General features: G+C 34.6%; 1 protein-coding gene across 1 annotated transcript; it reads right to left on the bottom strand.

Moving 5' to 3' along the window:
* Positions 1 to 334: 334 nt before the first annotated feature.
* Positions 335 to 26,400, bottom strand: Haspin (haspin). Its single transcript, XM_076118916.1, has 12 exons — positions 25,891 to 26,400; positions 25,605 to 25,678; positions 23,700 to 25,526; positions 23,340 to 23,422; positions 23,199 to 23,256; positions 22,375 to 22,567; positions 19,640 to 19,816; positions 15,366 to 15,483; positions 10,071 to 10,283; positions 8,097 to 8,192; positions 1,255 to 1,469; positions 335 to 820 (listed from the first exon to the last, which is right to left on the bottom strand). Exons 1-12 carry the CDS (start codon positions 26,304 to 26,306, stop codon positions 619 to 621), a joined length of 3,672 nt encoding a protein of 1,223 aa, XP_075975031.1. The 5' UTR covers positions 26,307 to 26,400; the 3' UTR covers positions 335 to 618.
* Between the last annotated feature and the right edge of the window lie 56 nt (positions 26,401 to 26,456).

The raw sequence follows: 26,456 nt of genomic DNA, 5'->3' as shown, positions 1-26,456 counted from the left end.
AGAGAAGATATTACAAAATGTACATTTTGAAATTGTTAGGCCAGGACCAGACGATTGTAAAAACAAACAACTGACACAAAGTACAACCAGACCCGATACAACTATTAATTATTGTTGATCGCACAAATATTTGTCCCGTGTGAGAATCGAACTCACGACCTCCTGCCGCAGTGGTAGAAGCGCGGGGACCACCGTAACCACTGCGCCACCGAGGCCGTCAAACAATATTACACGTTGCACTCCCCTGAACTTTACTTTCGAGGGATAAAGAACTTCCTTTGTTAAATTATTAAGGTTCATGGTTTCAGGGAATAAAACAACTGTATTTGTGAACACAATATATGAATTTATTAATGTGAACAAAGGCACTACCTTATCTAAGAAGGCACCTTTACTGTAGTACTGTTCTAATAATGCGACAACATCGTATATAACTCTTTTAGCGTCTACCATTTCAACGAATTTATCAAAGCAAACATTATTTACATTATTATAATTTATGCGATTCATTGTCATGTCAGATTTATAGCAATAACAGTTTATTAAATCCATTGTTAAGACTAGTTTGAATTAAATTTACATATGAAAAAAAATGTTATTATCATAATTTTGTTCGTTTTATATTTCGTTGTCTGTCAGCACGAACTGTGCAGCACTGCCGTAGTCAAGTATTCGGCTCTTGATCCCCTTCAGCTTGTCAATGTAATGCTTGTGTATCTTCGTGTTAGTCCTCTTGTAGCGGAGGGCTGTTATCATTTTATCAACAGTGTAATGCAGCCAAAGGATGTTTGTGTACGGCTCGAAGTTCTTCCAATCATTTCTGTAACAAGAGATAAGCAATGGGTTAGTTTAATCAAAATTGTAGGACAAATTCGTTTAACGTTTTTGGTTCAGTTAATAAATACCACACAGGTAGTTTCAACGTAAATCCATGAATTCAAACCAACAGCCTGTTTTATTGGGATTATCAAGGTACTCCATGATAGAGCACCACCCGAGGAAAGTTGTGCTCCCGGGCTATAACTGTCATGATGTTCATGATGATTGATCTGTGCAACTCAAGTCTCAAATCATGTATATTTCAACTCCTCCAATTTAATTTTAAACTTCTCTAATTAGTCCTTTATTGAGAGTTTTCTATCAGTGTGATTAATTTAAATCTATTACATTTAGCATACAGTTTGGCTAGCATCATGGTTCCGGAGTATTGGTACATGAATGTATTATTTAATTATACGTGTGTCAGATGCATACCCCAGCTTGTCTCTCATGAGCCTGTAGACCTGGAACTGGTAGTCGCCGACGGCGTCGAACAGCGACTCGTCCCGCGCCAGGTCGTTGTAGAGCGCGGCGGCGTCGCCCCCCGCCAGGCGCAGCGCCACGCGCGACAGCGAGTAGTCGATGACGGCGGCGCGCACCCCGCACCGCGCCACGCGCACTGCGCGCCCGCGGATCACGAACGTCGCGAACTGCAACAAACAAACACAACATTAAGTATTTTTTCTATCAACTGTCATTTAAGTGTTCGGTAACCTAACCAACAGATAGCACACACACTGCCAAATATACCCCTAATAAGCTTATAGCTACTTATTCGGAAGGGGTGAAAAAAAACCCCGGGTAAACTTGTTAAATAAAAAAATATAAGAACAATATCAGAAAACAATGTTTAATTGTGCCAGTAAAGGTCCTTTCTCAATGACAGGGGTGAATAATAAGGTCATTTTGCTAGCATATTGTGGTTCAAAAACCTGTTTCCCTTTGACGAACTGTTTAAAGAAAACGAGCTCAATTTTCACGCATTTTTTCGCCGTTAAAACACTGATTGTTTTCTAATACACACGTGACTTCATAAGTCGGAAGTGTATGGCTATTAAAATTCCACCTCCTGCCCGATAGAGTATTAGGTAAAACATTAATCATTCACGAACTTATATAGAGCAGAAAATCATTGCTTACTAAATGTTCAACTACCCTATTTCTTCACTAATTAGTCGAGAAAATTGTAGTATATTTGATATATCGCTGTAAAATGCTAGTCAATTAAACCCTAACGTAATTTAAATAACAGTGTCCGATGAATTGGCTATAATTAGTCTGAAAAATTGTAATATTTGGTATATCGTTGTAACATGTTCTAGGCAATTAAAACCTAATGCAATTAAAGTACGAATTATTACACATTGTTGCTGTTGTTGCAAAGAATTTGGTACACACTTATTGTTTCAGAATCGCTTCAAATGATTGTTGTTAAAACAATAGCGTAACCTTATGAATGATAAATCGGTAAAATGTCATAGGCCCCTGCCGAAGGGACCTCCCGAACTTAAGTCTGAAATTCTATCTCCGTTTATTGAAAGAAGGGTTTATCTAGTAGTAGTATGTAATTATAAATATGTTTTAAATTGCCAGCGTGTTACAAATATTATTTTGGTTTAAACCAATTATGTATTTTCTCTAAGTACATCTCTTATCGGCCGTAACAAAACATTCTCTTTGTTAGTCGTGCGAAAAGGACACGTCAAACTAATATGTTTTCCTTTATTATAGCAACAGTACAATAGATGATGTCATATGAGACGATAACGTGAGATGTACACGTGTATTTATTCGTAATAGTTATTTGTTAAACATAAAGGCGTAATATTTCGGAATGCAAATGTTATCTTTGCAAGTCTAGGTTGATTGTTAGGTAATACTAGAGTAATTATTACAAACTATTGTCCATTATTATTAGTACCTAGGTATATTTTATGGTAATGTTCACCAGCGGTTGTCACAATTAAGATGATATTGTATTTAATAAACAGATTGTCTTCATAACTTTGCAATGACTATCTTTTAAATAGTTTATCCGACACTTATGTAAGCAGTGAAACTATCCCTTAATTACATAACAGCGTTTATAATACCTAATTGGAGTTAGACGTCGATATAATAAACCGTCATTTTGCCAGTAATTTCAAGCAATTAGATAAAAGACCGTACTTAAACCAAGATTAGCTCTAATCTCCTCTATAACCTTAGATAGATAATAAAGCAGCGAGGCCTATCGTTAACATTTCACTGAACTCCAATTACGTTGTACCCTTGTGTATTGAATGAACAACATTTTGAACTCTAGACCGACCTTTTGTCCGAGACATTTCGTTCTAAGGTTGAGGTCGACGACACCGTCTGTGTCTTTCAAGCCATAATGTTCGGATATGGAATAAATGTCTACCAGTGCAAGTTTAATATGGTATTTTCCGGTTAGTTTCAAAGCAAAATTGGTAAGGTATGATCGATTTTTGTACAAAAACGATTAGCTAGAGATCATTATCGAATACGACTTGGGGATTAAGGCGATTAGCTGTAAAAGCTAGTGATCATCATATAAAAGACCTACACGATATTAAGTGATATTCCTAAAATGTTAAAATTGACAAAGCGTCTCATAGAATCGTAGCACCGAGAGTTCGTACTTAGTAAAGACTAATAGATTTATCAGGCTAGCATGAAAGCTGGTTCTAATACTTGTCAATACCTAACGTTAATTTATAATTTAGAAATTTTCTTTCCTTAGCACTCAGTAATTTGATAAAACAAAATGCACAAATTGACTTGTTAAGGAAAATCCTTGTATTAACAGAATCTGTTTAAATACGACTATCACCCTGAGACAGAAGGTTTCCACGATATTATTGTATGATAGACTAATGAACAATGTTGGTTAACGACTGATAATCTTAATTACTTCGCAATACACTGTATCAAGATAGTGTTCAATGACAACATATAAGCGATAGACATCTGTAAGGCATCCGACGCATGTGTTATCATTGCGAATATTGTATTATAAACCTAGTTATTTATCTTTCTATGTAACTAGTACATATTACATACATATGTACGTAAAATCTTTTTCTCATAGGGCAAGGCAGAGATCAAAGAACGCCACTTGGTACAGCCCTTGCAAACTTCTTCATTAATTTATCGTATGGTTAATGGCCAGCCTTATGTCAAAGTTGTTCAAGCCACCCGAAAGGCCTTTGACATGGCTTAACTACTGTTTTCTTTATTGATAACAACACGGGTCATACTTTCAACGCGCCCTACATTTTTAAGGCACGTTAAAAGTCCCTTGCCTCATTCACATCCATACATCTTGTACGACCGCCAGTTACGAGTAATACGCACCTAGTACTATAATGATTAAATATTGAAACTTCGAATAGAAGTAGCGTTAAGTATTTCTGTCGCTATATTTCAAACGTGACACAGTATAGGTTATAAGTGGTACTTAAAATGGCAAACCGTTTCAGAATTCAAGACTTGAGTTCGAGAGTCGTGATCAAGAACTAATTTTATTAAGAGCTGAAATGTCACACTGAAGAACAAAGGCCTCTCTTTCGTTGTTCCACAAATTCTATTTTAACCGAGTCAAGAAGAAGATTATATTATTTACATACTTCGTAATATAAAAATCCTGATGTATAGCAATCTCAGAAATTAAGAAGACATGACAATAATAAAAGAATAACACTAAAAAGGAAAAACTACCCGTAAAAAGGATCATTATGCGCAAAAGTCGAGATTCTTAAGATAAAAAACCTCCTTAATTTTGATTTTGAATTTTAATGAAGACTAGTTTCTATTACAATGTTATGCCTAAACTAGGTTAACGTTTGATACGTGTGATAAACTTTATATAGTAATCTGTTTATCTAGTCTCGAAGTAAACAAATTATCTAGCTTTATCATCCTAATATTATTTGTTTTGAGATTGTTTACTATGTTGTCTAGTACATCAACAACTTATGTAATTATTTTCGTCTATATTTATAGCATAACTTGGCTTATGTGAACCTTACTATACACAATACAAATCCATCACGTAAATATTTGCTCCGTAAGGGAATCGAACTCACAACCTCCGTGCGAAACGACAGCAGTGTTAACAGCTCATAAAAAATAAAACAAAAACCATTACTTGAACACTAATTTCATGTATTCTTTAGCTACAAAAAGGATGCTGAAGAGATGACGTCATAATAATATTTGTTCATGAAAACATAAATTTACAAATCAGTCATATGTATTAAGCAACAATCACACACTTCACGCACGTATTCAGTCACGTGGTGTTCAAATATTGTTATCGATATGAACATTTCACCCACGCCGTATCTCAGGTCGTTGACCCATCACCCCGAGTTTTGTGTATCTACCCGCAGTCGTCTACCTTTGGTTAGGTGACTGCCACTTTTTGGCAAGGTTACATAAAGTTTATATTTGGAATTTATTCAGATGAGTAAATTAGTGAATTGCCTCTATTGTCTGGGTTGAAGTGTAAACGATTGCTGACCATGAGGTCTCAGCTTTGATTCCCTTGAAAGCCCGTGTGCATCAGTGGGTGTATTTCATACATTTCTGATGTCTCTGCCTACACCTTTCTTTTATATACAAGTGTGATTTATTGTATTTACGTAGTCAGACTTCAGAACATAGCACTCTGACCATGAAAAGCTAATTTGAAAAGGCCCTAATGAGTTGACAATTTATTATCATTGGCCCTTACTTCCGTTTACGTCAAAAGTTCTGACGCATGCCAAAATGCGTTCGTGTATTAACTTTGTAATTATACGAGGTGAGTTCAGTGATTGGTAGGGACGTTTATTTGGCATATGTTTTGACTTCTTCAAGGTTTAAAGGAAGCTTTTAACAAAATACTAAATGGTTGAAATGTCTTCGGGAATAATTTTACTTTTTCAACTCGATTGAATATTCTCTAAAGAGGTTTTTGCTGCTAGGACCGTAATTAGATTCAGTAATTACAGTCTAATTGCTTAGTGATAAATAATACAAGTACAAAATAAATGGAATGAGATTCGGAATAGTTAGTGGTAATCAATCATTATTTTTACTAAATATTTATTAAGGATATCGTTTATACAACACTAAAGCACTACGAGAACAATAAAATTGATAATAACATCGAAATTAAATAAAAATATTTATTTTTACGAACTAATATTTACTTTTGTTTTCCTTCGTACAACAGGAAATTGTTATTGTTTGTCGGTCTAGTGGTTTTAGAGAATGATTTAATTATATTTTATTATTCGAAATAGTTTAATAAAGCATGCCTAAGCGTATAATAATATTATCTATAATTATTTTATTTGAGTTTGATTTGCTATTTACATTCTTTTTTATTATATTATTATTTTGGCTATAACCAGACACAAAACAATTAATTGATGATACAAATCGTTGTTCTATAATGAATGGGGCATCGGTGTAATAGCGTCGCATCCTGTTCACTAAAACAATGCTAGTTTCAATGGAATCGGATGCACATAGTTTTGTTTACTATTTGACCGCGGCGAAAGAGGAAAGGTTATGAATTTAGCAATTTAGGTATACAATGTATACCAGTGGCGAAGGGTCATTTTTTATAAAAGGTAAGCCGGAGCTATAAGTCATTGTCTAGGTATAGTACCTACCTACATTATATGTACCTACATCGTTAGAATGCCGACGTAAAAGTAGCGTATTACTGCATAATAACAATATGAGAGCATTTTCTACATTCGACTACAGTCTGTTATTTCTCTCTCTACATACTAATAATACATAGGTACTTACCATGCTACCTAATCATGCTTGTTTTGTACTAAGTTACTGTGTCTTCAGTAGTAACACGTAGGTAACACAACAGCACATATTCAAGATAACGTAGGTATATCGAACGATTGATGATTGTCTCGCACTGGTTGTTTAATAACATATTATAGCTAGCAATTTAGAATGTAAACATCAACAATAAAATATCAAACTCATTATGGATAAACGTAGAACACTTTTATAGAAATGAATTTAACCTATAAATCTGACAAAATTAAAATTTACTCTAATAGCAACATGTAAAACAATTACTGTTTAATATACTGATACATTCACAATTATGCACAAACACATTTATTAAGGAATAATGTTGTAATAAACACAAATATTCTAATTTGTTATAGAGCGCGCAAAAGATGTAAACAGTAAACAAACATAACCTAATTTAACCTAATGTCAAACTGGAGAAAGAACGTTCCACTAATACTTATGCAGGATGCTTAGCTTTTGTTCGCCATCTCGCTCTTGCACGCGGCTCGCACCGCGACAGAAACATGCGTAAGATCATGTATCCGCCGCGGCGCGAGCGCTGTAGCGCGAGGCAACCCGCTCTTCCTCCGGCTTGCTCGCCACTATACAGCGCGGTGCGAAGCGCGATCCAAAAGGTCGTAAGCGACATCGCCGCCATAGTTTTTATTGTACGCGATTCTCGATCAGCGCCTCCGGCTTATTTCATTATTATTACTTCACGTTGCGTTTTTAGCGGAGCGTAATTTTTTAAGGGTAGGCGTTTTCGTACTGTTTCGTTTAGATTAATGATTCTAGTTAAAGATTTCGGTTTAAATATTGATGATTATTAATTAATTGTGTTTTATTTGGCAATAGTAAACAATTAATTTAACACTAATATTAAGTCTGTCCAAAAAGGGAAGCCGGTAGGAATCGAGTTGTATGGAGCCTTCGCCACTGATGTATACATGTATTTCAACAGCAGCTATTTGTATGACTAAAAAAAAAAGTAAAAGTGATCTTTACAGTTAAAGCGTTAAGAGTAAAAATCATGATAACTTTTGTAATGAAAAGTACATTTCGTTAGCGTTGTATAAGATAAGTAACGTCGTTATTTCTGGACATTTATTGGAGACATTTTTATGGCATAGCTGCTGTCGATTTAATTGTGACATTGTTCTACCCTCAGGATACAACGCTTTAGTTTAAGTACAGTTTTATTTCAGACAATTTACACGAAACCTTAATGAGTAATACACTAATAAGATAATGAATCAATCTGTCTATTAGTGAAAGCCACGTGCTATAGCCACGTTTATCAAGTTGATCGTGTAAAGGCAGACTAAAAGAGGAGACAGTGAACTATGCTTAAAATAACTAGTTTTTTTTCACGTGCGATTAGAGTGTGTGTAAGGGTGGCTATTGAGTTTATTTGTTATTTGTCGTGTTATTTTATTAAAAATAATAGTAAATCTTACCTTCTGTTCAGTGGGTGATATCAAGACGTTCCCCCAGTGAAGATCACGGTGCTCGAACTGGAACGCTTCTTCGGCAACTGCCAGACCATACGCCACCTACAAAACAAATAAACAACGATTAGAGCTAACTTCGTAGCATATAGATAAGGGCTGGATAATAAATCTGACAAATAAAGTGAGGGTAGTTTCACAGTAGGATTTGAAAAGCATTAACAAGTTTAAAAAAAATGGAATATAGTACAAAATAAATAAACAGCAATTCACAATAAGTAAGTAATAAGTAAATTATAATAAATCAAAGTTCAAGCGTGATTTTCACTCGCCCTAATTATTCTTTAGTAATTGTGTCAAGGCTAATTGGCAGACAAAATGACTTGAAATAAATGTAGGAGTATTAGTAGTGTTACATCTTTTCTCTGTATATTTTGTAGGATGAGAAATTGAAGAGGTACTCCCGTTCCTCAGATATATAATAGAGTAGAATGAGTGTTAAACACGCCAAACTTATATTTACAACATTATGATATCATAACAAACACATAAAAGACGATAAAATGTGAAAAAAAAATCTATATCAAATCTTAAAAACTTTCTTCACTACTTATTTCAAAATTTGCTATCAAATTGCATCACTTAGCGACATATCAAGAAATGTCCAGAAATAATAGCAGGATATAATATTTATCAGACAGATGAGTTGGTACACTGATAAAAGTAATAAATGTTTTAATCTCTAATTGCTAATGTAAATAAAATCTGTAAAGGTAGACGGCAAACAGATAAGATTACTCGTTAGTCATCATTAAAACGGTATTGTACTGAAAATACTGACAACCATCTTCTTGAAAATTACAAACAATATAAATGTGAATTTTGTAATTGACTTATGACACTAGACTAGATACTTTTTGTTGGATCATATTTCGTTACACTAATACTAAAAAAAATAATTACTATATTGATAACAAAACAGCATCAAGGTGTTGCCACACCAATCGATCTAAGATCTACCATTATTCTTCGTCGATATTAAAAGAAAAAAATATAATACTCAATTCTACCGTCGACATTGGTTTAGCAACAACTTAAAGCTTTTAAAAAAAACTTACAAAAAATACAACAAATTAAAAAAACAAAAATTAGTTACATGCTTTCACAATAAAAAATTAAATACAAAAAATTAAGTTCCACACACTGGGAGGGGCACATGTAAAGCGGTCGGGGCCCTCCTCGAAGGATAAGTGATAATCTAGTCAAGATACATAGACAACTTGAACTAGAACATCACTTACCATCCGAGATGGCCATAGTCATGCACTCGACAGCCACTGAAAAAAAATATACACAACGAAAAAAAAAACAAAATCAAAACAACAACATGAAAAAAAAATGTACTCAGTTTAGAGACTTATACAACTGTCAATAATATACCTTCAGATAGAAATTGGGTTTTGAGATATTATTTCGTTACTTATGTAGATAGACTATCTGACGGTATAATATTGAAACCGGTTCTTGGAAGGTTAAGATGTATCTTTAGTTAAAAGTAAATATTATAAACCAAAAAGTTGTTATTGTATTCTGGTTGAATGAATGTTATAAGCCTCTAAATAAGCACTCAACTAAAGAGTATTGGCAAGTTTTTATAACACTTTCAATTTCTTTCATTGAAGGTTTTTTGTTCAAAACTTTCTATTATAAAACTTTTAAGTCATTTAATAAAGTTTATCTTATGTAATTACTAAATAAATTATGTAGTAGGCGCTACAGGAAATATAACTGTAGGCGTAATAATATTAATTAATTTCTCAATGCCACGTATCTGACGTCACTATGATTCACTTATCATTAAATATTCCCAAATAAAATAACAGGTAAAAAAATAAGTTGAACAACATGCCAATACTCCACAAACACACAAAATAAAAAAGAAACAAAACGTCAAAGTCAATTTGACAGCTGTCATGTTCTCACCTGTAAGAACAGGGCATGCGCCTGTTCAGCGTTGTTGAACTGGTAGCTCTCCAAGTCTTGGCCTGCGTTAGCAAGCTCCAGTACTATGTACTGCTGATCTACGGGCAGAATCGCCGGGTTATCGTTCTCTGAACCCTTGCACTCGTCGTAGAGATCCCACAGGTCGAGTAGGCGAGAGGGATAACTGCCGTATACGCACCTCACTGCCAATACCTTTGAAAAGAAAACATCAAGTTATTTTTTTATTTCGCTGGTCAGCTGACAAGACTTGATTATAAAACGAGTTAGACCTGTTACAGTTGATTGTAATCGATATTATCATACAGTCGTAATGTATATGTTACGAGGTGTATAGTCAATAACAGTGAGATGCATTGTACTATGCAAGCGATTGGACAACACACGACTCTGTATTGCGATGCAATATAAACACTGGCTCAAACAGATCGTCGCAGTGTGGCGCATTGCGCCTGCTAATAAATTATACTTTATAGTTTAATGAAATGAAATGAAATATGGTATCTTCTGTTATAAAATCGACTCTCGAGAATCGGTTTCCGCTTAATTGATGCCTGACTTCAATTATTAATCTATAGCTAATCGTATATTTTGCTAGACCTTGACTAGCCAGTCTTAGGCTCCTGCATCATAATGGATCATCCACTAGAGGAGCAAATAAATATTCTGCCTAGTCATTGCTAAACTGGACTAGTAGGAAGTATTCAAGAAATCTATGCTATAGCGACATTGACATTGTAGTCTCAAAAACAAATAATTCTACTTAACTTCAAGTAAACATAGTGTTTCCCAAGATCCACTCGTGTTGTGGTAGACAGGTGACACCTTGCACTCAATGACAGGAAGTCACATGCGTTTGTCGGCTCGCAATCTGTCACCAGATGGCTGGTACAGTTTGTCAAGTAGATCTCTAGATAACAACGCCCTACTTGTTCAAAGGAATGTGATCTTGAGATAGATAGGCTTCATTTGGTAACAATTTTGCGATTGAAGAATGTGGACTCAATTCGCTCTCGAGTTTTATGGCATGTGATGCAAAGATAAAATATGCACACGAACACAACTTTAGATTAAACATGTAGTACTAAATGAAATTGTCACGCAAACGCAAATTCCAAGACACATTTCCAACTAAAAATATTACAGTTTGTGCTAGAAAGAAGCCAGTTATTCCCAGAGCAAATAACCCTGAGACTTCGCGAACAACTGCAACGTTAAATACTAAGGCAAATCATCAAAACTCTTGATAAAAAATCTATTTCCATCCCCGCAGCGCGTGCCTATCAAGATACAGTGACAAAGGTCAACGATATCAATATACAGCTGGCTTTGAGAATAAAACAACGAGTCTGTATCAATAGTTGTAGACAGCCAATAAAAATACTTACATACAAGTATTTATTATTTATTTATTTACATTTATCAATCCAAAAATATAGAATTTAGCATGCCGCTATCCAGAAATCGGTCTGGAGATAAGCCAAACACACGCGTGTGTTCCGTGATAAACATACACATTTTACCTACCGCACGATCGCGATGAATGAAACAGAAACAATGAGTAATTGTACAGAGAAAAAAATATATTGCGCTCATAATCGTAATTTATAATTGGCTAAAGCAAATTATGCGCCAGCTGGACTAAGATAGTAGGTGTCTTGTTTCGATAACAGACCGGCCTAGTTACGTTATCAAACAAATAATAAACATACTGTTCATATGATTCACTATTCGCTAGAATTCGAAAGTAAATTCACGTTGTTTTTACTTTTGCCGTACAATGATTCATTCCTAGATCGTTATGCGCGTAATGACCTCATTCTTTTTAACGGATATTGAAGCAATCGTTTACGCTGAATGCATTTATGACGAATCTTGTATTACGTAAGTAATGTGTATCTGAATCCGAAGGTCAATGAATGATTTGCGTCAATATGTGGAACTAAACTTAAAAGGATATATTAATATGAACATTTTTCCTTCCTCAATTTTTGTGAACGAGGTATTTACGGCTAAAAATTTATTATTGCAAAACACCTTTGGGAATTCTCTGTTTATGTCAAAAGGAATAATAAATAACAGTGACGTCAATAGCTCAAAAGCATAAAGGATCAACACGAAAGTCAATTTCGACGCAGGTAGAAGAAATCTAAGGGTATTGTGATAAAAGGACCCCTATTAAGGACCCATGCAGGTAGAAATTTAGAAATGGGCCCACATACTGCGAAGAGAATTAGGAAGGGGCTGTTGAATTGAAATCACGGCAAAGAATGTCGTTTTTGTGGAGTTTTATATTATTATAAAGACTGCTAGGTGGGATTGTTGCATTCAAACGTGCCTAGTAGACATAAAAACTTATACTACACCTCGTTTCGCCTCTTTTGAAACTGGCCATTGGACATCAGTGCCAATTCTGTTAGACATCACGCTAATATAAATCTTACTAATCATTTTTCTTACACAAACGATAGAAAAAGATTCGTCTGGGCCTCGTTCAATGTCATGACTATGACTATATGATAGCAACCTCCATGTGCGTCAATATTCCAGTCACGCTATTATTCAGGCTATCTATTTCCACGGGGATGCATTACCTAACATTTCTGTTTCCAACAAGTCTCAAACAAAACAAGGCGAATCACAGTTTCTTTAGAATTATGACAGTTCATAATATTTCCAGTTGACGAGTACAAAATATTATTATTACCATAACCTTAACCTCAGTAATTCAAGTGAACCTAATCAATAAACCGCCAACGTCACGAGGTTTACGTAAGCTAACAGCCGTGCAGACGTGAATTGTCGTGATGCAGTAGATGGCTATCACAAACACGTTTAATGCGACGCACAAGCCTAGCGTTATTGGCACGTGTGCGTTATGTACGTTCTTACTGATAGCGTTTGTTTTACCTTCTTGATACTTCGATAATCTTAGAAATTGTAATTGAAGATAATGCCAAGATCAAATAGGAGACGACGGATTGTTCCGCGTCAAGACAAAAGGTAGATTACTTGTCACACCCTCAGTTTATCCCTAATGCTGAAAACCAATAAGAATTAGCAACTTACCTACCCCCGGTTTCTGAGGTACATTTAGCGGTAGTTTATCTATTTAATAGTGTCTAAACTCTTATAAAAATGTCAGTTTGCATAGATAGACTTCCGTTAAATGTACCTCAGAAACAGGACATTAATCACTCTTCACGCATTCTAGAAATCCTAGTCATAAAACCATTCAAAATAAAAAGCAATGGAGACAAATAGCTCCCACCATTTACTACTGAATAACTTATGCCCTTCTGCCGTCAGGAAATACATTGGCGTCTTTGAAAAAGAAAATCCTCGAACAAATACGTAGTCCAATTTCCGACATCTCGTATTCCTTTTGAAGATCCCCCTCGATAAAAGAATTAAGGTCATTGCCATTCAGTTTGCGACGAACGTTTCATTTCTCGTGTGTCGAAGCCATTGTATCAATATAATGGGCCGGCTTTTGCAAATGGCTGTCATGAATTCGCTCAGTTAGTTATTATGTAATGTTCGTTACAATTGTTCGTGGATGTTTTAAGTTGAATTGAAGTTATGTAAGCACGTTTGAAAGCTGGTGCTTATGTCATGAAACTTTGACGACTATGTAGCTTACAGGTAAAGTTAAGTAATGATGTTGCGGTGAAAACTAGATGAACTGTGGCTACTGAAAAAAACAATTGATTCTTCATACCTTGAAAAGTACGTAGAGGACACGTTACGTTAGGACAGGATCATTAAAGACCCAAAAATATTTTCAGGGTAACTTAAAGGTTGGCTGCTCTGAAAAGCATCTGGTACAACAATCTTCCCTATTTCATTAGTCTTGTCGAACATAACTTACTTATAAAAATAGCCGTTTTTGTTTTTATACAGTCACTACGATTTGCGCACAATATCCTGGCCTATATTAAAACAATATTCTCATCTAAACTCACCAAGAAAATATGGCCAGATTCCAAAAAACATTTTCTCTCTTAATTCTGTTATTCTATGAATCACTTATAATATTATTGCCGCGTTTCCGGGAAGGAAAAATAACTGTATTATTTCTGCTATTTATTAATGAGTTGGCAACACGTTTTACTTAGAAATATGAGTTTTGAGTGAAAACGATACTGAATACTTGCGTTTGAGGAAACAAAGAACATGTTTCAATGAAATTAAGAATAAAGGAGAAACGGTGAAACGCTGCATTACACTATTTTAAACATTATCATTTCCTTCTTTTGTACTAGTGAAAAACCTTGGCGTAAATTCGTGAAAGTCGAAAACATTTGATAAGACTCAGTCAGTTTTGAAAAGGTAAATTGTGTCAACAAACGTCTTAAAAGCTATTCTTCTACGACTAATGTGGCCATTATTGTTACGTCCGATTCACAAAAGGCACAAAACAACAGTTGCTAGGTACAAGTTAGGAGTCACCTGTCAATTTCCAATCGCTAACATCTCGGGCATCACAATCAAACATTATGTAAAGACCCTATTGTTCTGAGCGTCGGTTTTCACACGTTACATCACGCTTACCTGCCGATTGTTCCAATTGCTTTACTTTGTTGTAGCGTAAAATCGACCTGAATTTCATTTCCCTTGGGAAAGAGAGCACGTTGAGGCAGAAAGTTTGACGCTTGAACTACTTTTGTACAAAAGATAGCTCGTTATATTCAATATTGTTGGCTACAGAGCTGTCTTTTCGAACAGCGAAGGTTAAAAAAACATGTCAAATGGGTCAAGGTTTTGAAAAGACGTTGCAATTTCAAGTTATTATCCAGCACGAGTTACGACGCCCTAGCTACTAATAATACAGCGATTCATGCATAGCAAAGAGCTTCGCGCGCTATTTCAAACTCATAAATATAAAACTCGAGACTGTGCTAGAAACATTAAGCTCTTGACATCCCTGGAGCATTTCTCTGTAAAATGCAAAAGTTACGAAACGCTGTATAGATATGAGTCTCTTTGGTAGTGTTAGATTTTTACATGCATAAATAATGTCTCGCTGTATTCTTGTAGTATGCAAAATAAAACGTTCAGATTCTTCGAGATTATTCTACTATTTTGGTGACTTGCTTCCAGCTTTATCCATGGTAAGACCGCAAATACACTAAAAACTAAGTACCTAAAGAAAGTGTTGTACTTCGACAACCCTAAATAAATAAAGGAGGATCTCCGCTCCTATTGGGCTCTCTCGATTGATTGATTCGTCATTCAACCTGCATTAAAGACTACAAGTACATTAAGGTCACTCACCTCGTTAAAAACATCAGTGGCATTCTCTATAGCGTGCAAGTCCAACGCCTCGGCGCCCTTCCCCTCATCAAAGTGTCGTTCAATTTCGGCTATGGGAGCGCGCAAGGCACTCAATTCCCTGTAAAGAAAACGTTAATTAGAAAAAGCTTAACGGAATACTAATTAAAAAGGGACTTGTTTCAAAGAAATCTCGATAAACTCTTCAGTAACATGATACTTTTTATCTTGGAAAGTAATCAGATCAGCAGAAACCTCTCCACGTGAACAAAGATTGCAACTTTATTTAGACGGCTGGCTTTTGTTTGTCGTTTTAAATGCAAAAAATACACAACTTTGACGTACGTTTCAACTTTTAAGTGACCGTGTCAGGGCGTACCATGCTGTTTTAAAACTACCTAGATAGTTGCGTTTGTATAGTTAGTGCATTTTGCAGCCTGAATATCACAAAAAGCAAACGCCGTTTTCTCTACTGCTTAAGCCAAAAATAGCAGTGTAAGTTAAATATTCTAGCTGATGCCTGACTATTGGCGTATTTCTTATACTCCTAAGCATCTAAACCAATTATTATTGTTGTTCATGAACTTCAATTGTTCATAACAGCTTATTACGTACTCTGTTTACGTAAACGCTTACTTGAAACCTTGTTCAAATCAAAAACATCCTCCTCAGCATTGCATAACTCATGAAAAATAGACTTCCCCTAAAGCTTATATAACTAAGGAATAATTTATATAGCGGGAAAGTGGGCGTGAGGCAAGGTTCCATATAACACGATTACGAAATACAACCTTTAAGCATCGTGGGTGGTTTTAAACATGACTAAGGGGTTATCTAATACGGATGGGTTAGCAAGCATCCTGTTTATATTAAAACATATGAGTAATTGCACGGCAACAGGCGACAGCTGACTAATGAGTCACCCAGGTGGTCGCTGTGACCTCTAATCAAGTACCAAGATAATTAGCACTGTATTAATGCTGTTGAATATGCATTAGTGGTAAAGTGTACTTCCATCACGGTATGGAGACAAATTATTATTCAAATTCAATGTAAAGAATGGAAAGATAGGACAGTTATGGCTTCACCAATTCTAAAGAGTGGCAGTTAGCTTTTCAAGTGTAAAATTGACAGTATTTTTCACATTTGCTGTCATTTTATCCATCAGATTGGTTATCTGACTCTTATCCTTAAACCGTGAAACCGGCCTTAAAAGATGCCACCCGAATAATTTACGCTAGTACTACCAGCACCGGCACAAAGATTTTAAAAATTCAAATTTATGTTGTAAACTGTACAGTCTCGCTGCAGCTCATTTTTTCACTTCCTACTAAATGCCATGCATGTCTGAGCGTTTCCGGAATGAAGTTATTCTCCCTGCCCTTACATACATTGCGGTTTTATCGTGAATATGTTAGGTATTTCGATTGCCTTGCACATTTTATTTCCTATGTTTTGTGTGTAAATCCTTTGTACCCACACGTGCGTTTATATTCCGCATAACGAATTAAATTCTGACCGTGAAATGCACGCAACACAACAGACTGCCGGGTTCGTCTTTATGTTTCGTCGTAATTAGTGAAATGTGGGCGTAAAACGAACGGCAGGAAAATAGCTGTTTGGATTTTTGTTAGAAATAGGTGACTAATTTCAAAATATAGGTCATTAACTTATTCATTGTTATTGTGAATTTAATGAGGAAACAAAACCTTTGGAGGTATTTCACAAAACATGTGGTTTAATGTCAAACATTGCAATGCGTATGGTGCAATCGGTTGCCAACCACGATGCAACCTGTAAAATGCTATTAAGATTTATATCTATCTGTAAGCTACAAGCTATGAATATTGAAATTATACATCAATATGATTTTAAAACTATTTGGCGTTTGCTCGTATAAAAATGCTATCATTTCATTAGCATTTTTTCTACTACACGTTGTTGGCAAAGATAAAGCTTGTAGACAGTATGACTGTCGTCAAGCAAAATGTAAATACCTACGCAATCCAATTCGTATAGTATTTAGCAATGGTGTAAAGTCGTAACGTAGCTAATTGATCGACCGCGGAAAGCGGAAGCGCTCAGTTTCGCCGAGATTGCGGGCTGATTAGCAAAAAATACTCTTTTATTTTCGTTCAAATAGGTCGCAGCGGTACTTACGGCGGCCGGGCGAGAGAATTTTACACGCAAAATTTTAGAATGGCAGGTGTGTTTATTCGCGTATCTTTCCGTGGTATTAAGAGATACACTAGTCTCACGAGAGAACAGAGATATTCGGAAACGAATGTTTCTGAGATAGAATTTGAGCACGTTTCTTGAAATAATATTTACATTTACATAGTGTATCATCATAACACTATCTGGGTAGCTGAATCATAGATACCTATCACCTTGGAGAAATGCAACTAAGGTAGCAAATATTTGCAATCAAACTACCTCGGGCGATGATTTCATTGGCTCAAATGAGCCACACACAAGTTGTGAAATGAACAACGTGTGGTGACTCATAAAGTAACGGATAGGTGATATTAATAGGTGCCATAAAAACCAAATTATCATTACAACTGATAACTGAATTAGGAAACGTGTTCGCAGAAATACGTCCAAGGACGTTTTGACAACAATCAATTTACTATAGAGATATGATGTGTTGTGTAATGTTTGTTATTCATGTGAGAGATATGCTTTTATTGGACTTGATAAAAAAGTAATATCTGTCGGTATTTAACACTCAATCATTTTCCCATCCTAAGGGGAGGTAGGGGGAATCAATACACCCGATGTTTTGCTGAAACGTTGAATATTCTTAGTCGCATAAAGTAGCAGTGGACTTCGTATGCATACGGACTCATTTCTAAACGTACACCATGTGCCCTTCTTCTGCCCTCATTTTAAAATTACGAGTTTGTTTCCTTTTTTTTTGCATTTGGATACCATTTGCCAAACCTGCGACCATACTTGACTTGCCATTAAAAGTCAAATGGACCACCAAACCAGGAGAGAAGCATTAAGTCAGATTTTATGTATATGTCGCAGTTGGCTGTATCATAACAGTCAACAAATAATCACCTCTAGACTACTTGGATGTCAAATAACACAAAAACAATCAAGTCTGTCTACAACCCGACGCGAATACATATTACGGCGCGACAGTACAATAACCTAAGATCAGTGATCTTTCTAAGAAAGAGATTCGTCGATGTGTTTGATAATATTCCATTGTTTAAGACTATTATCTTTATGTTGTGTTTATATGACACCTTGGAGTGTAGTTTTGAAAGACCATAAGTGATGTCATGGGGCGTTTGTTGTGACGGTTGATTGTAGATTTTGAAAGAAATCGAATTAAAACATATTTAATTATTTTAATGTCAGTGAATACCTACTATAAATGGGAAATTTCTTAAACTAACTCAAATACCTGAAAATGTTGTGAATTAGTGTTATCATAATACCGTCGTGGTATTTTTTGCCAAGACTCAAAAAACGGGAAATCATTTAAAATTCTGCCTGTATGATAGGCATCAAATCTGATGTAAAGTAATTGAGCAAAAAAGCACTACTTGTTAAGATGCAAGTAAGTAATTTGTACAAATACGCGGTGTCATGTCCAAAAAAGTGAAAGTAGCAATAACACGTACGGCTCATTAACGTTTCAATAATTTTCGGTTATGAAATGTAACAATTTACGTAACTCCATACAGATATCGCGAATCGACTACGCGTGACAAATTTTTGGCGAACTAGTTTTTTAATCTATGCATCTGATCGTATTTTAGAATCGAATTATTACGTATTTGAGGTAGGTTAGTGAAGATAGAAACTATAAAATAAACGGTGTATGACTTTGAAATCTATGTAGTAAAAGCTAAATAGTGAAATAAGCCACTAACTTTCGCGTAAGAAGTCGACCGTTAGGCGCCAATTATGTTCAGACCTAGTAATATAGATTTCGTGCGATTAGATCGAGTATCTTATTGATTTTCGTAGTTTATTTTTATCTACAGATTTAATAGATATCGAGTAGTAACGAATGCTCATTTTTAATATAATCCAATGTAGATACCACTGAGCACAGCCACTTATTAGTTTCAAAACACACACAAAAACCAATTGACATCATGACAAAATCTCAAAACAATTTGACATCATTGAAAACCATTTGCATGCATCTTTTCCTTCCTCTGGTAGCATTTTTTTTCTGCCCCTGACATCCAAATAGGCATTTCTTTGTTTTCCTTCAATCAATATAAAGATAGTATGATATTTGTACTTACATAGCAATCACAATCTCAGATATGATCTCGTGGAAGTCCTTCTGACTCTCCCCATTGACCTTGAGGTCTCCTGCGATGGGGACTATCTTCAGGACGCGCGCACGGCCATCTCTGTCTCGCCACAGGAACACTTCGCCGTACACGCCCTCGCCAATCTTGTGGCAGTTCTTCAACACCCTACAATAACATTCTAACGTTAGAAAATTATCAATATCACCAAATTCCCACCTACACACTACTAGACAAGACAGGCGTGTTATCATAATATTTATATAGATATCTATATAAACAATCACATGCTGTACTAAATTAATAATGTATGTTTAGAAACAAATATGTTTTTAATATTTGCTCATTCGCAAGATAGTGGAATCCCCCGTACGTCGTTGCTGAGTAAAGATATTTCGGGGAATCCTCAATGATTTATATATGTATTTTACGCAGTGATTTAGAACTACACCTTTGGACAGGACTTTACGCAAATTATATATTAGGACGATTCTAGAATTGAAAGTCCCCCGCTGATCGAATTAGTGTTTTGAAACAATACAGCCTAATTAAGCGTTTTGTTGAGATACAGTTAAGAAAAATAGTTATGACGTGCCTTATATACATTGGTTAAAGAAATAGTGAGTCATCAATGGCATACCAATAATTTGCGATTAGTATTATAGGTTGATTGGTACACCTATTATAGGCCAGAACTAATTGGTTGAATGATTCACACATTGAGCACTAGCTATATTTTTAGTTATTAGCAGACCTCATAAAAGTTTTGATACCTAAACTCCCTGAATAAAGTACAGAATGACTATTATTCCTAAACAATACTTTGTTATAAATTAAATATAATTACATTTAAATCTGTTTAGAAGACAATACAATAACGCATTGTACAATATACTCTGATAATTCAAAATATACTAAACAAGGAAGTGAAAAACCACATTACGTACCAAACATGTACACAAACAACTAAGTGCAAAGTAAATTTATTTGCTGTACAAATATTTATCTCATAGGAATAAACCGTAATATCACAATGACATACTGAGTTACTGACATATAGACTTAAAGAACAATACTATCTGTTAGGGACTAGCTTTGAAATTGTTACGTAGACTAATGACTTTCTTTTAATTCAGTGCGCAAATATTAATGCTTGTTACACAATTGGCTATGTTGCTGTTGCATAAATGTTGTAATTGGCCGACATAGAAAAAACAGATGTTTAAATATTTAACAGATACGGTTTTAAAAGGATTTCCTAGATATTGTATACTCATATATTCTATCAACACGTTTCATTGCCCAATATAAAAAGGTTTTTCTAGTTAGCTATTGAGCTAATTAACTGCAGTAATAGAAAAATATATAGAAATTAATCGAATATTTTTCAATTAAACAAACTCAAAATCATCTTGATAATTACATAAAAAACTTACACATTCACTCAAGCATACTCTCTAATTTGATATTCAAGGAATATGTGCTTTCTAATATAAAAACTGACCACTTAAATATTCAAGTTGTAACTTGGAAACTTTCACTGCTATAAAACACTACACCATATTGAACAATACTTCGAAGGACTTGTATCCTCTCTTTCTTGCATATAGTGTTTATTATAAGTGGGACAGAGATGGAGATATTATTGAGAAATGTGTAAAAATATTGCAATTCATCATAGTTTCAATGTTATTGACAAGGTTGTGGTCTAATGACACGAGCAACCTCAAATAGAATAAATGTTGACAATGAAATATGTATTGAAGGTTCTTTAGCAAATCCTTCAGTGTTATTGGATTATTTTGTTACTACCCGGTAACTGCTGCTAAGTCCTTTAATGTGAGATCTTCCTACCTACATACACATAGCTTATGGAAGGCCTAAAGTAAATACTAAGATAAATAATGTTATAGATAGATACAAGATTTGTATATATTGCAAAGTTATAAAGTTTTTCAGTTTCTAGGCAACATCTGATGTTTTAAATCAATTATTAAAATTGTTAGGCAGCCTAATGTAAACAATGTAGTTAACAGTTATGTAACAGTAAGTAATTATTATAAATAAACTCGCCAAAACAAAAGCTTTGTCTTTACTTGTTCAAGGGGAAAACAAAAAATACCCTTCAGAGTAACTCGGTAGTTTTTACGCTGCATGAATCATTGCACTAACAATAACAGTGTCTGTATATTGTGATAAGTAGATAAAGTAAGCAAAGAAAAGGTACAATGTACCTCATTTTACCTTGTAAAGGTCAGACGTACATGTTTACAGACATTTATTTTGATAACTCATTTCCCTTGATCTCAATGCAATTTTAAGTTTTAACTGTTTCAAGTACAGTTGCAAGATTACTCACAAGTCTAACGAATTATCTAACTGTTACGCCAGAAGTTATGTAAAACTTTTTGCAACTGCAAATGTCTATTAAACATTTAATTTGAACCGTTAACATTAAAACTTCAGTAAAAAGTAGAGCAGTTGGCCAATTCAATAGATAGCTGCATAACACAAATTATTGGTATGTCATTGAACAAATTGTATTAAAATGTAGGGCACAGTCATTCATACAAATTATCTACCAACTACCTACGCCTACAGAGGTTACAGATGTTTAATAACAACACCTCCATTTTGTATTCACTATGACCTAAATAACCGCCAATTTTGTTTGTTGTTTTTTTCGGGGCAAAGGAACTTTATGAAGAATTTATATTTATACTCACGTATCCGGATAGCATTCATCAAATAGTATCGTGTCCTTTTGATTGCATCGACGCAACACGTAATCCCGCGCTGTAGCTATACGGTTCGAAGTATCATGGAAGTTGTCTAATACAGTGACCTCGTGCGTCTGATCAGCGATCGAGAGTTTGGATAATTCGATAATAGTATCATCACACTCCTCGTTCAAAAATCCTGAAAAAGACAATGCGTCATTCACCTCATATGACATACACATAGTAGGAAGTACTTGAACGTACTTTCCCCCGTGCGTAATCGTTCCGTTGAGATTCGAGACCCGTTGACGCAACGAAATAACGCTAAGGTAAATCAAAAAGTTGAAAAGTGGTGTTTTTGAAACTAACCTGTGTATTGCAGGGAAAGATGCATGCACTTGGCTAATTTAACACTTTATTAGAACAAAGGGCGTAGAACCAAGCTGTTATCCCGTTACGGATAAGCAATGGCAGACACACAAATTCCTTTTACAGTTCAAACACTAAAATAACACTTTATAAAGTTTATTCTACTATTATCTTGTAATAGTAGTAAATAATTATTTCACTTGTGAAACTTTAAACACGCAGTTACTAAATAAAAAATAAAATAAAAATTATTTATGGACAAAGACCACGCAGCGTCTTCTTCCACGAAATGCACACAGCACAGAACAACCACAGATAACCAAGCGTAGGATTTTGAAGCGTCTGAGTTACCAACAGATAAAATGGAAAAATAATAGTAGGATTTTTAATATGGTAGAAACCCGCAATACAACTGATTGAAAATAATTTTATGTAAAGTGGAAATAATATTAAATTATTACCTTTCAAGTCATCGAATACTGTTGTGTTGCATAAGCTAAGCCTCGAATTATCTGGATCCTGATTATAAAACAAAGACATATGTTTATAAGAATTTTCATACAACAAATACCAATGGTTACTATTTTTTCATAGACACTTACTTTTACAAATCGAATTGTTGATCGACTGGGCTTAGATACAAATGTACTTCTGCGACTATTGATTGATTCATTGTGTAGGGAACCTAGAATAATAAAAAACATAAATGAGAACAAATTTTTATGTAATATTTTTTTTATAAAAAATATTTATACCTGACATTACACTGAAACTTTGGATGGAAGTGTCAGATTGGTTTGACTTTTCATAGCATGTTCAAATTGTTAACTGCCAGTAGCATAATGTACAGAAAAGTATGTATAGGTACTAGAAATAGGGCCTAGCTTTTCAGGCACTATTTTGCAAAACAAAATATCTTTGTGAGTTAGATAATCTTCAAAATAAATAAATTAATTACTTACTATTATAATCCTGCATCTCCATAGTACTAATAACACTCTGCCTGTACTTTCGTCCTTTCTTCTCAGTTGGTTCTTCATCCAAGATGGACTGGTCAAAATGATCAGTCATCATAGTCATTCTTCTGTAAATGCTCAAAGACCTCTCCCATTTTTTACCTGGCTGAAGAACAATACCTGGTTTCGAATCAAAACAAGATATTCTTGAAGTTTCAGAGTCCTGTCTGAAGCTTTCTCTAGGCAAATTGGAGTTTCTTGGTAACACACTATTTCTAGGTTTCACTGAGCTTTTTCTAGGTCTGATAGAACTTTTTCTATCAGTAATATTACTATTCCTAGTAGTAACAAAAGAAATTCTTGTATCCTGTTCTGTAGTAGGATCATCAGAATTTTCAGAGTCCTTTAAATCAATTATTTCTTCAACATTATTTAAATCCATTAAAGTATCATTACCATCTATACAATCTTTAACTAAATCAGCCTTTTCTACAGGTATATTATTGCTAAGTACAGTTTTATCACAATCTGTACTGGAAGAACAATAGGAGTCATTAAATATGGACAGCATAGAATCATTTGTGACCTCATTTCTTCTCCTTGTTGTGACAAAACTAATGCATTTCTCTTCTTCATTATTACTACTGGATCTATCATCATCATTAGACATTATTTCGTCATTATCATTAGCCACTATTGTCTCATAAGCCTCATTTTCTAATAATTCATCTCCCTCATTAGCTATTTCATTACTTAAGTCTATAGAATCATTATTTTCTAAACTAGCGAAAGAGTTTGAACTGTCATCAGATCCCATATCAGTCTTCATTTTATTGTAGTATTTGAAAAACTCTGAATCATTCATTTTTTCAAGGATTACTATTGGTTCCTTGATATGTTCTTTTTCATTCATACTTTGATCACTACATGTGTCGTAGAATGACTCTTTTTCATCATCTGCTGAATCTATTGACGAATTTCTATCATCATCACTTTCTTTATCAGAATAATGACTGCTTTCACCAACTTCAAGTTTAGTTACATCATTTTCTGATGTATTTTGATTATCCTCTTCAAAAGTATCATTATTTTCGTCCATATTAATCTCTGTGACATTAGTTTTACGTCCTGAATCATCTAAATGTGATATTCTTATCACCCAATTGTCGTTTTCTCTCTCACCATTAGAGAAACCTAGGAAAGGTTCTAATTCTGTTGTGTGTAAGGAACTTAATTCAACACTAGGATTAGTATCATTAACTACAACTGAAGGTTCATTGCCTTCAACAGATTTTTCTGTATACTGTTCATCTGGTATTACTTCCGCTACCGGTTCAGGGTCTAATTCATCAATACTCTCTTCAACAGGAACAACTTTCTCAGCAGATGTTTCAGCAATTTCATCACTAACTTTAGGACTAACAACTTTACCTTTACCTAATATAATACTACTATTGCCATCATCATCCTCATTTATAGTATAAGTCGGACTATTATCCTTACTTGTCGCAGCGATAGGTGAAAATTTAAATATAGATTCACCTCTATACTTAACTTTGAAAGGAGTGCTACATAAAGGAGACTTTTGTAACAAAGGAGACTGTATATTCTTAGTCAGTCTATGCCTATTGATTCTTAAAGATGTATTTATAGAATCATTGCCTGTGTATTTATATTTTAGTTTGTTTATTAAAGATAAGTTATTGACTATGTTGTTTATGGAATCATTTATGTGTTTGGGAGTGTTATTGACTTCTTGTTCAACAAGAAGTTTGTGAGATCGGATGTCTGTTGTATTATGTAGTCTTTCATTAGAATTCTCTTTGTCTGAATCTGGAAGAAATTATGCTGTTGTATTATAATGTAATGTTGTTTTTTTTTTTAAATAAAGTGAGAATGTTTCTTTCTTACCAGAGCTGTCAGAACTAGAGTTAGCATACTTTTTAACTTTTGTTGTTTTGCGTCTTGTGTAGGTCTTGCCTTCTCTGGAAATGTTGAGCAACATACATTAGTACACTTTAATTTTTAATTAATTTAATGTTTCTTGTCCTACAGTATTCAATAACATCTGAGCAACAAAATAGTCAAGTGTTTTAAATTAAGCATCAATACTATTTAACTTACAATGTAATTTATAGTAAAAGCTTGTCAGTAGGTACATCTATTAATATGTAGTTTTATTTACAGTTTAACTTACTTTTTTGGTACAAGTTGATCAAACATATCCACTTTGCTGGTCACAGACTCAACATTTAGATCTTTAGGAACTGGACATGCTGGTGACGACATCAGAAGTAAATCAAACGGATCAAGAGGTTTATTCACACGTATGGACTTATCTGGAGTAAGATAAGTCGACCCCGACATGCTTTCCCGTTTAGGCGTTTCCACATCTTTAACTATTCTTTTCACGAATTTCTTCTTACGTACCCTACTAGAAGCAACCCCTAAAGCATTTGAGGACCCAACACAAGATAATTCCCGCTTAGTTTGCTTGATATTTTGAATTGAAAATGCATCATACGCCGTACTCTTTCCATCCAAGTTTTGAAACAGATCTCTGCGTTCTAAAACATTTGTAGTGTCTTTCTTGGACCTGTAAGTACGCCTCATGATGATATACAACTATTCTGCTACTGTTTCATAAAATAAATTCAATAAATTAACATTATTTTTATAATTCAAACTTTCGAACAACTTCTGAAAAGTCAAACTCAAACCGAAACTCAAACAAATTGTTTTTTTTATGCACAGATAACATAA

The sequence above is a fragment of the Anticarsia gemmatalis genome, chromosome 10 (assembly GCF_050436995.1).
Source record: "Anticarsia gemmatalis isolate Benzon Research Colony breed Stoneville strain chromosome 10, ilAntGemm2 primary, whole genome shotgun sequence".
Lineage (NCBI taxonomy): Eukaryota > Metazoa > Arthropoda > Insecta > Lepidoptera > Erebidae > Anticarsia > Anticarsia gemmatalis.
The sequence above is the reverse complement of the archived record's forward strand: the minus strand, read 5'-3'. Positions and strand labels throughout refer to the sequence as shown.

Coding starts and splice junctions, on each gene's coding strand:
- Haspin (XM_076118916.1), bottom strand. CDS start 26,306: ATGAGGCGTACTTACAGGTCCAAGAAAGACACTACAAATGTTTTAGAA. Junction 25,679..25,890: donor GATCAACTTGTACCAAAAAA/GTAAGTTAAACT, acceptor CAACATTTCCAG/AGAAGGCAAGACCTACACAA. Junction 821..1,254: donor CTCATGAGAGACAAGCTGGG/GTATGCATCTGA, acceptor CTCTTGTTACAG/AAATGATTGGAAGAACTTCG.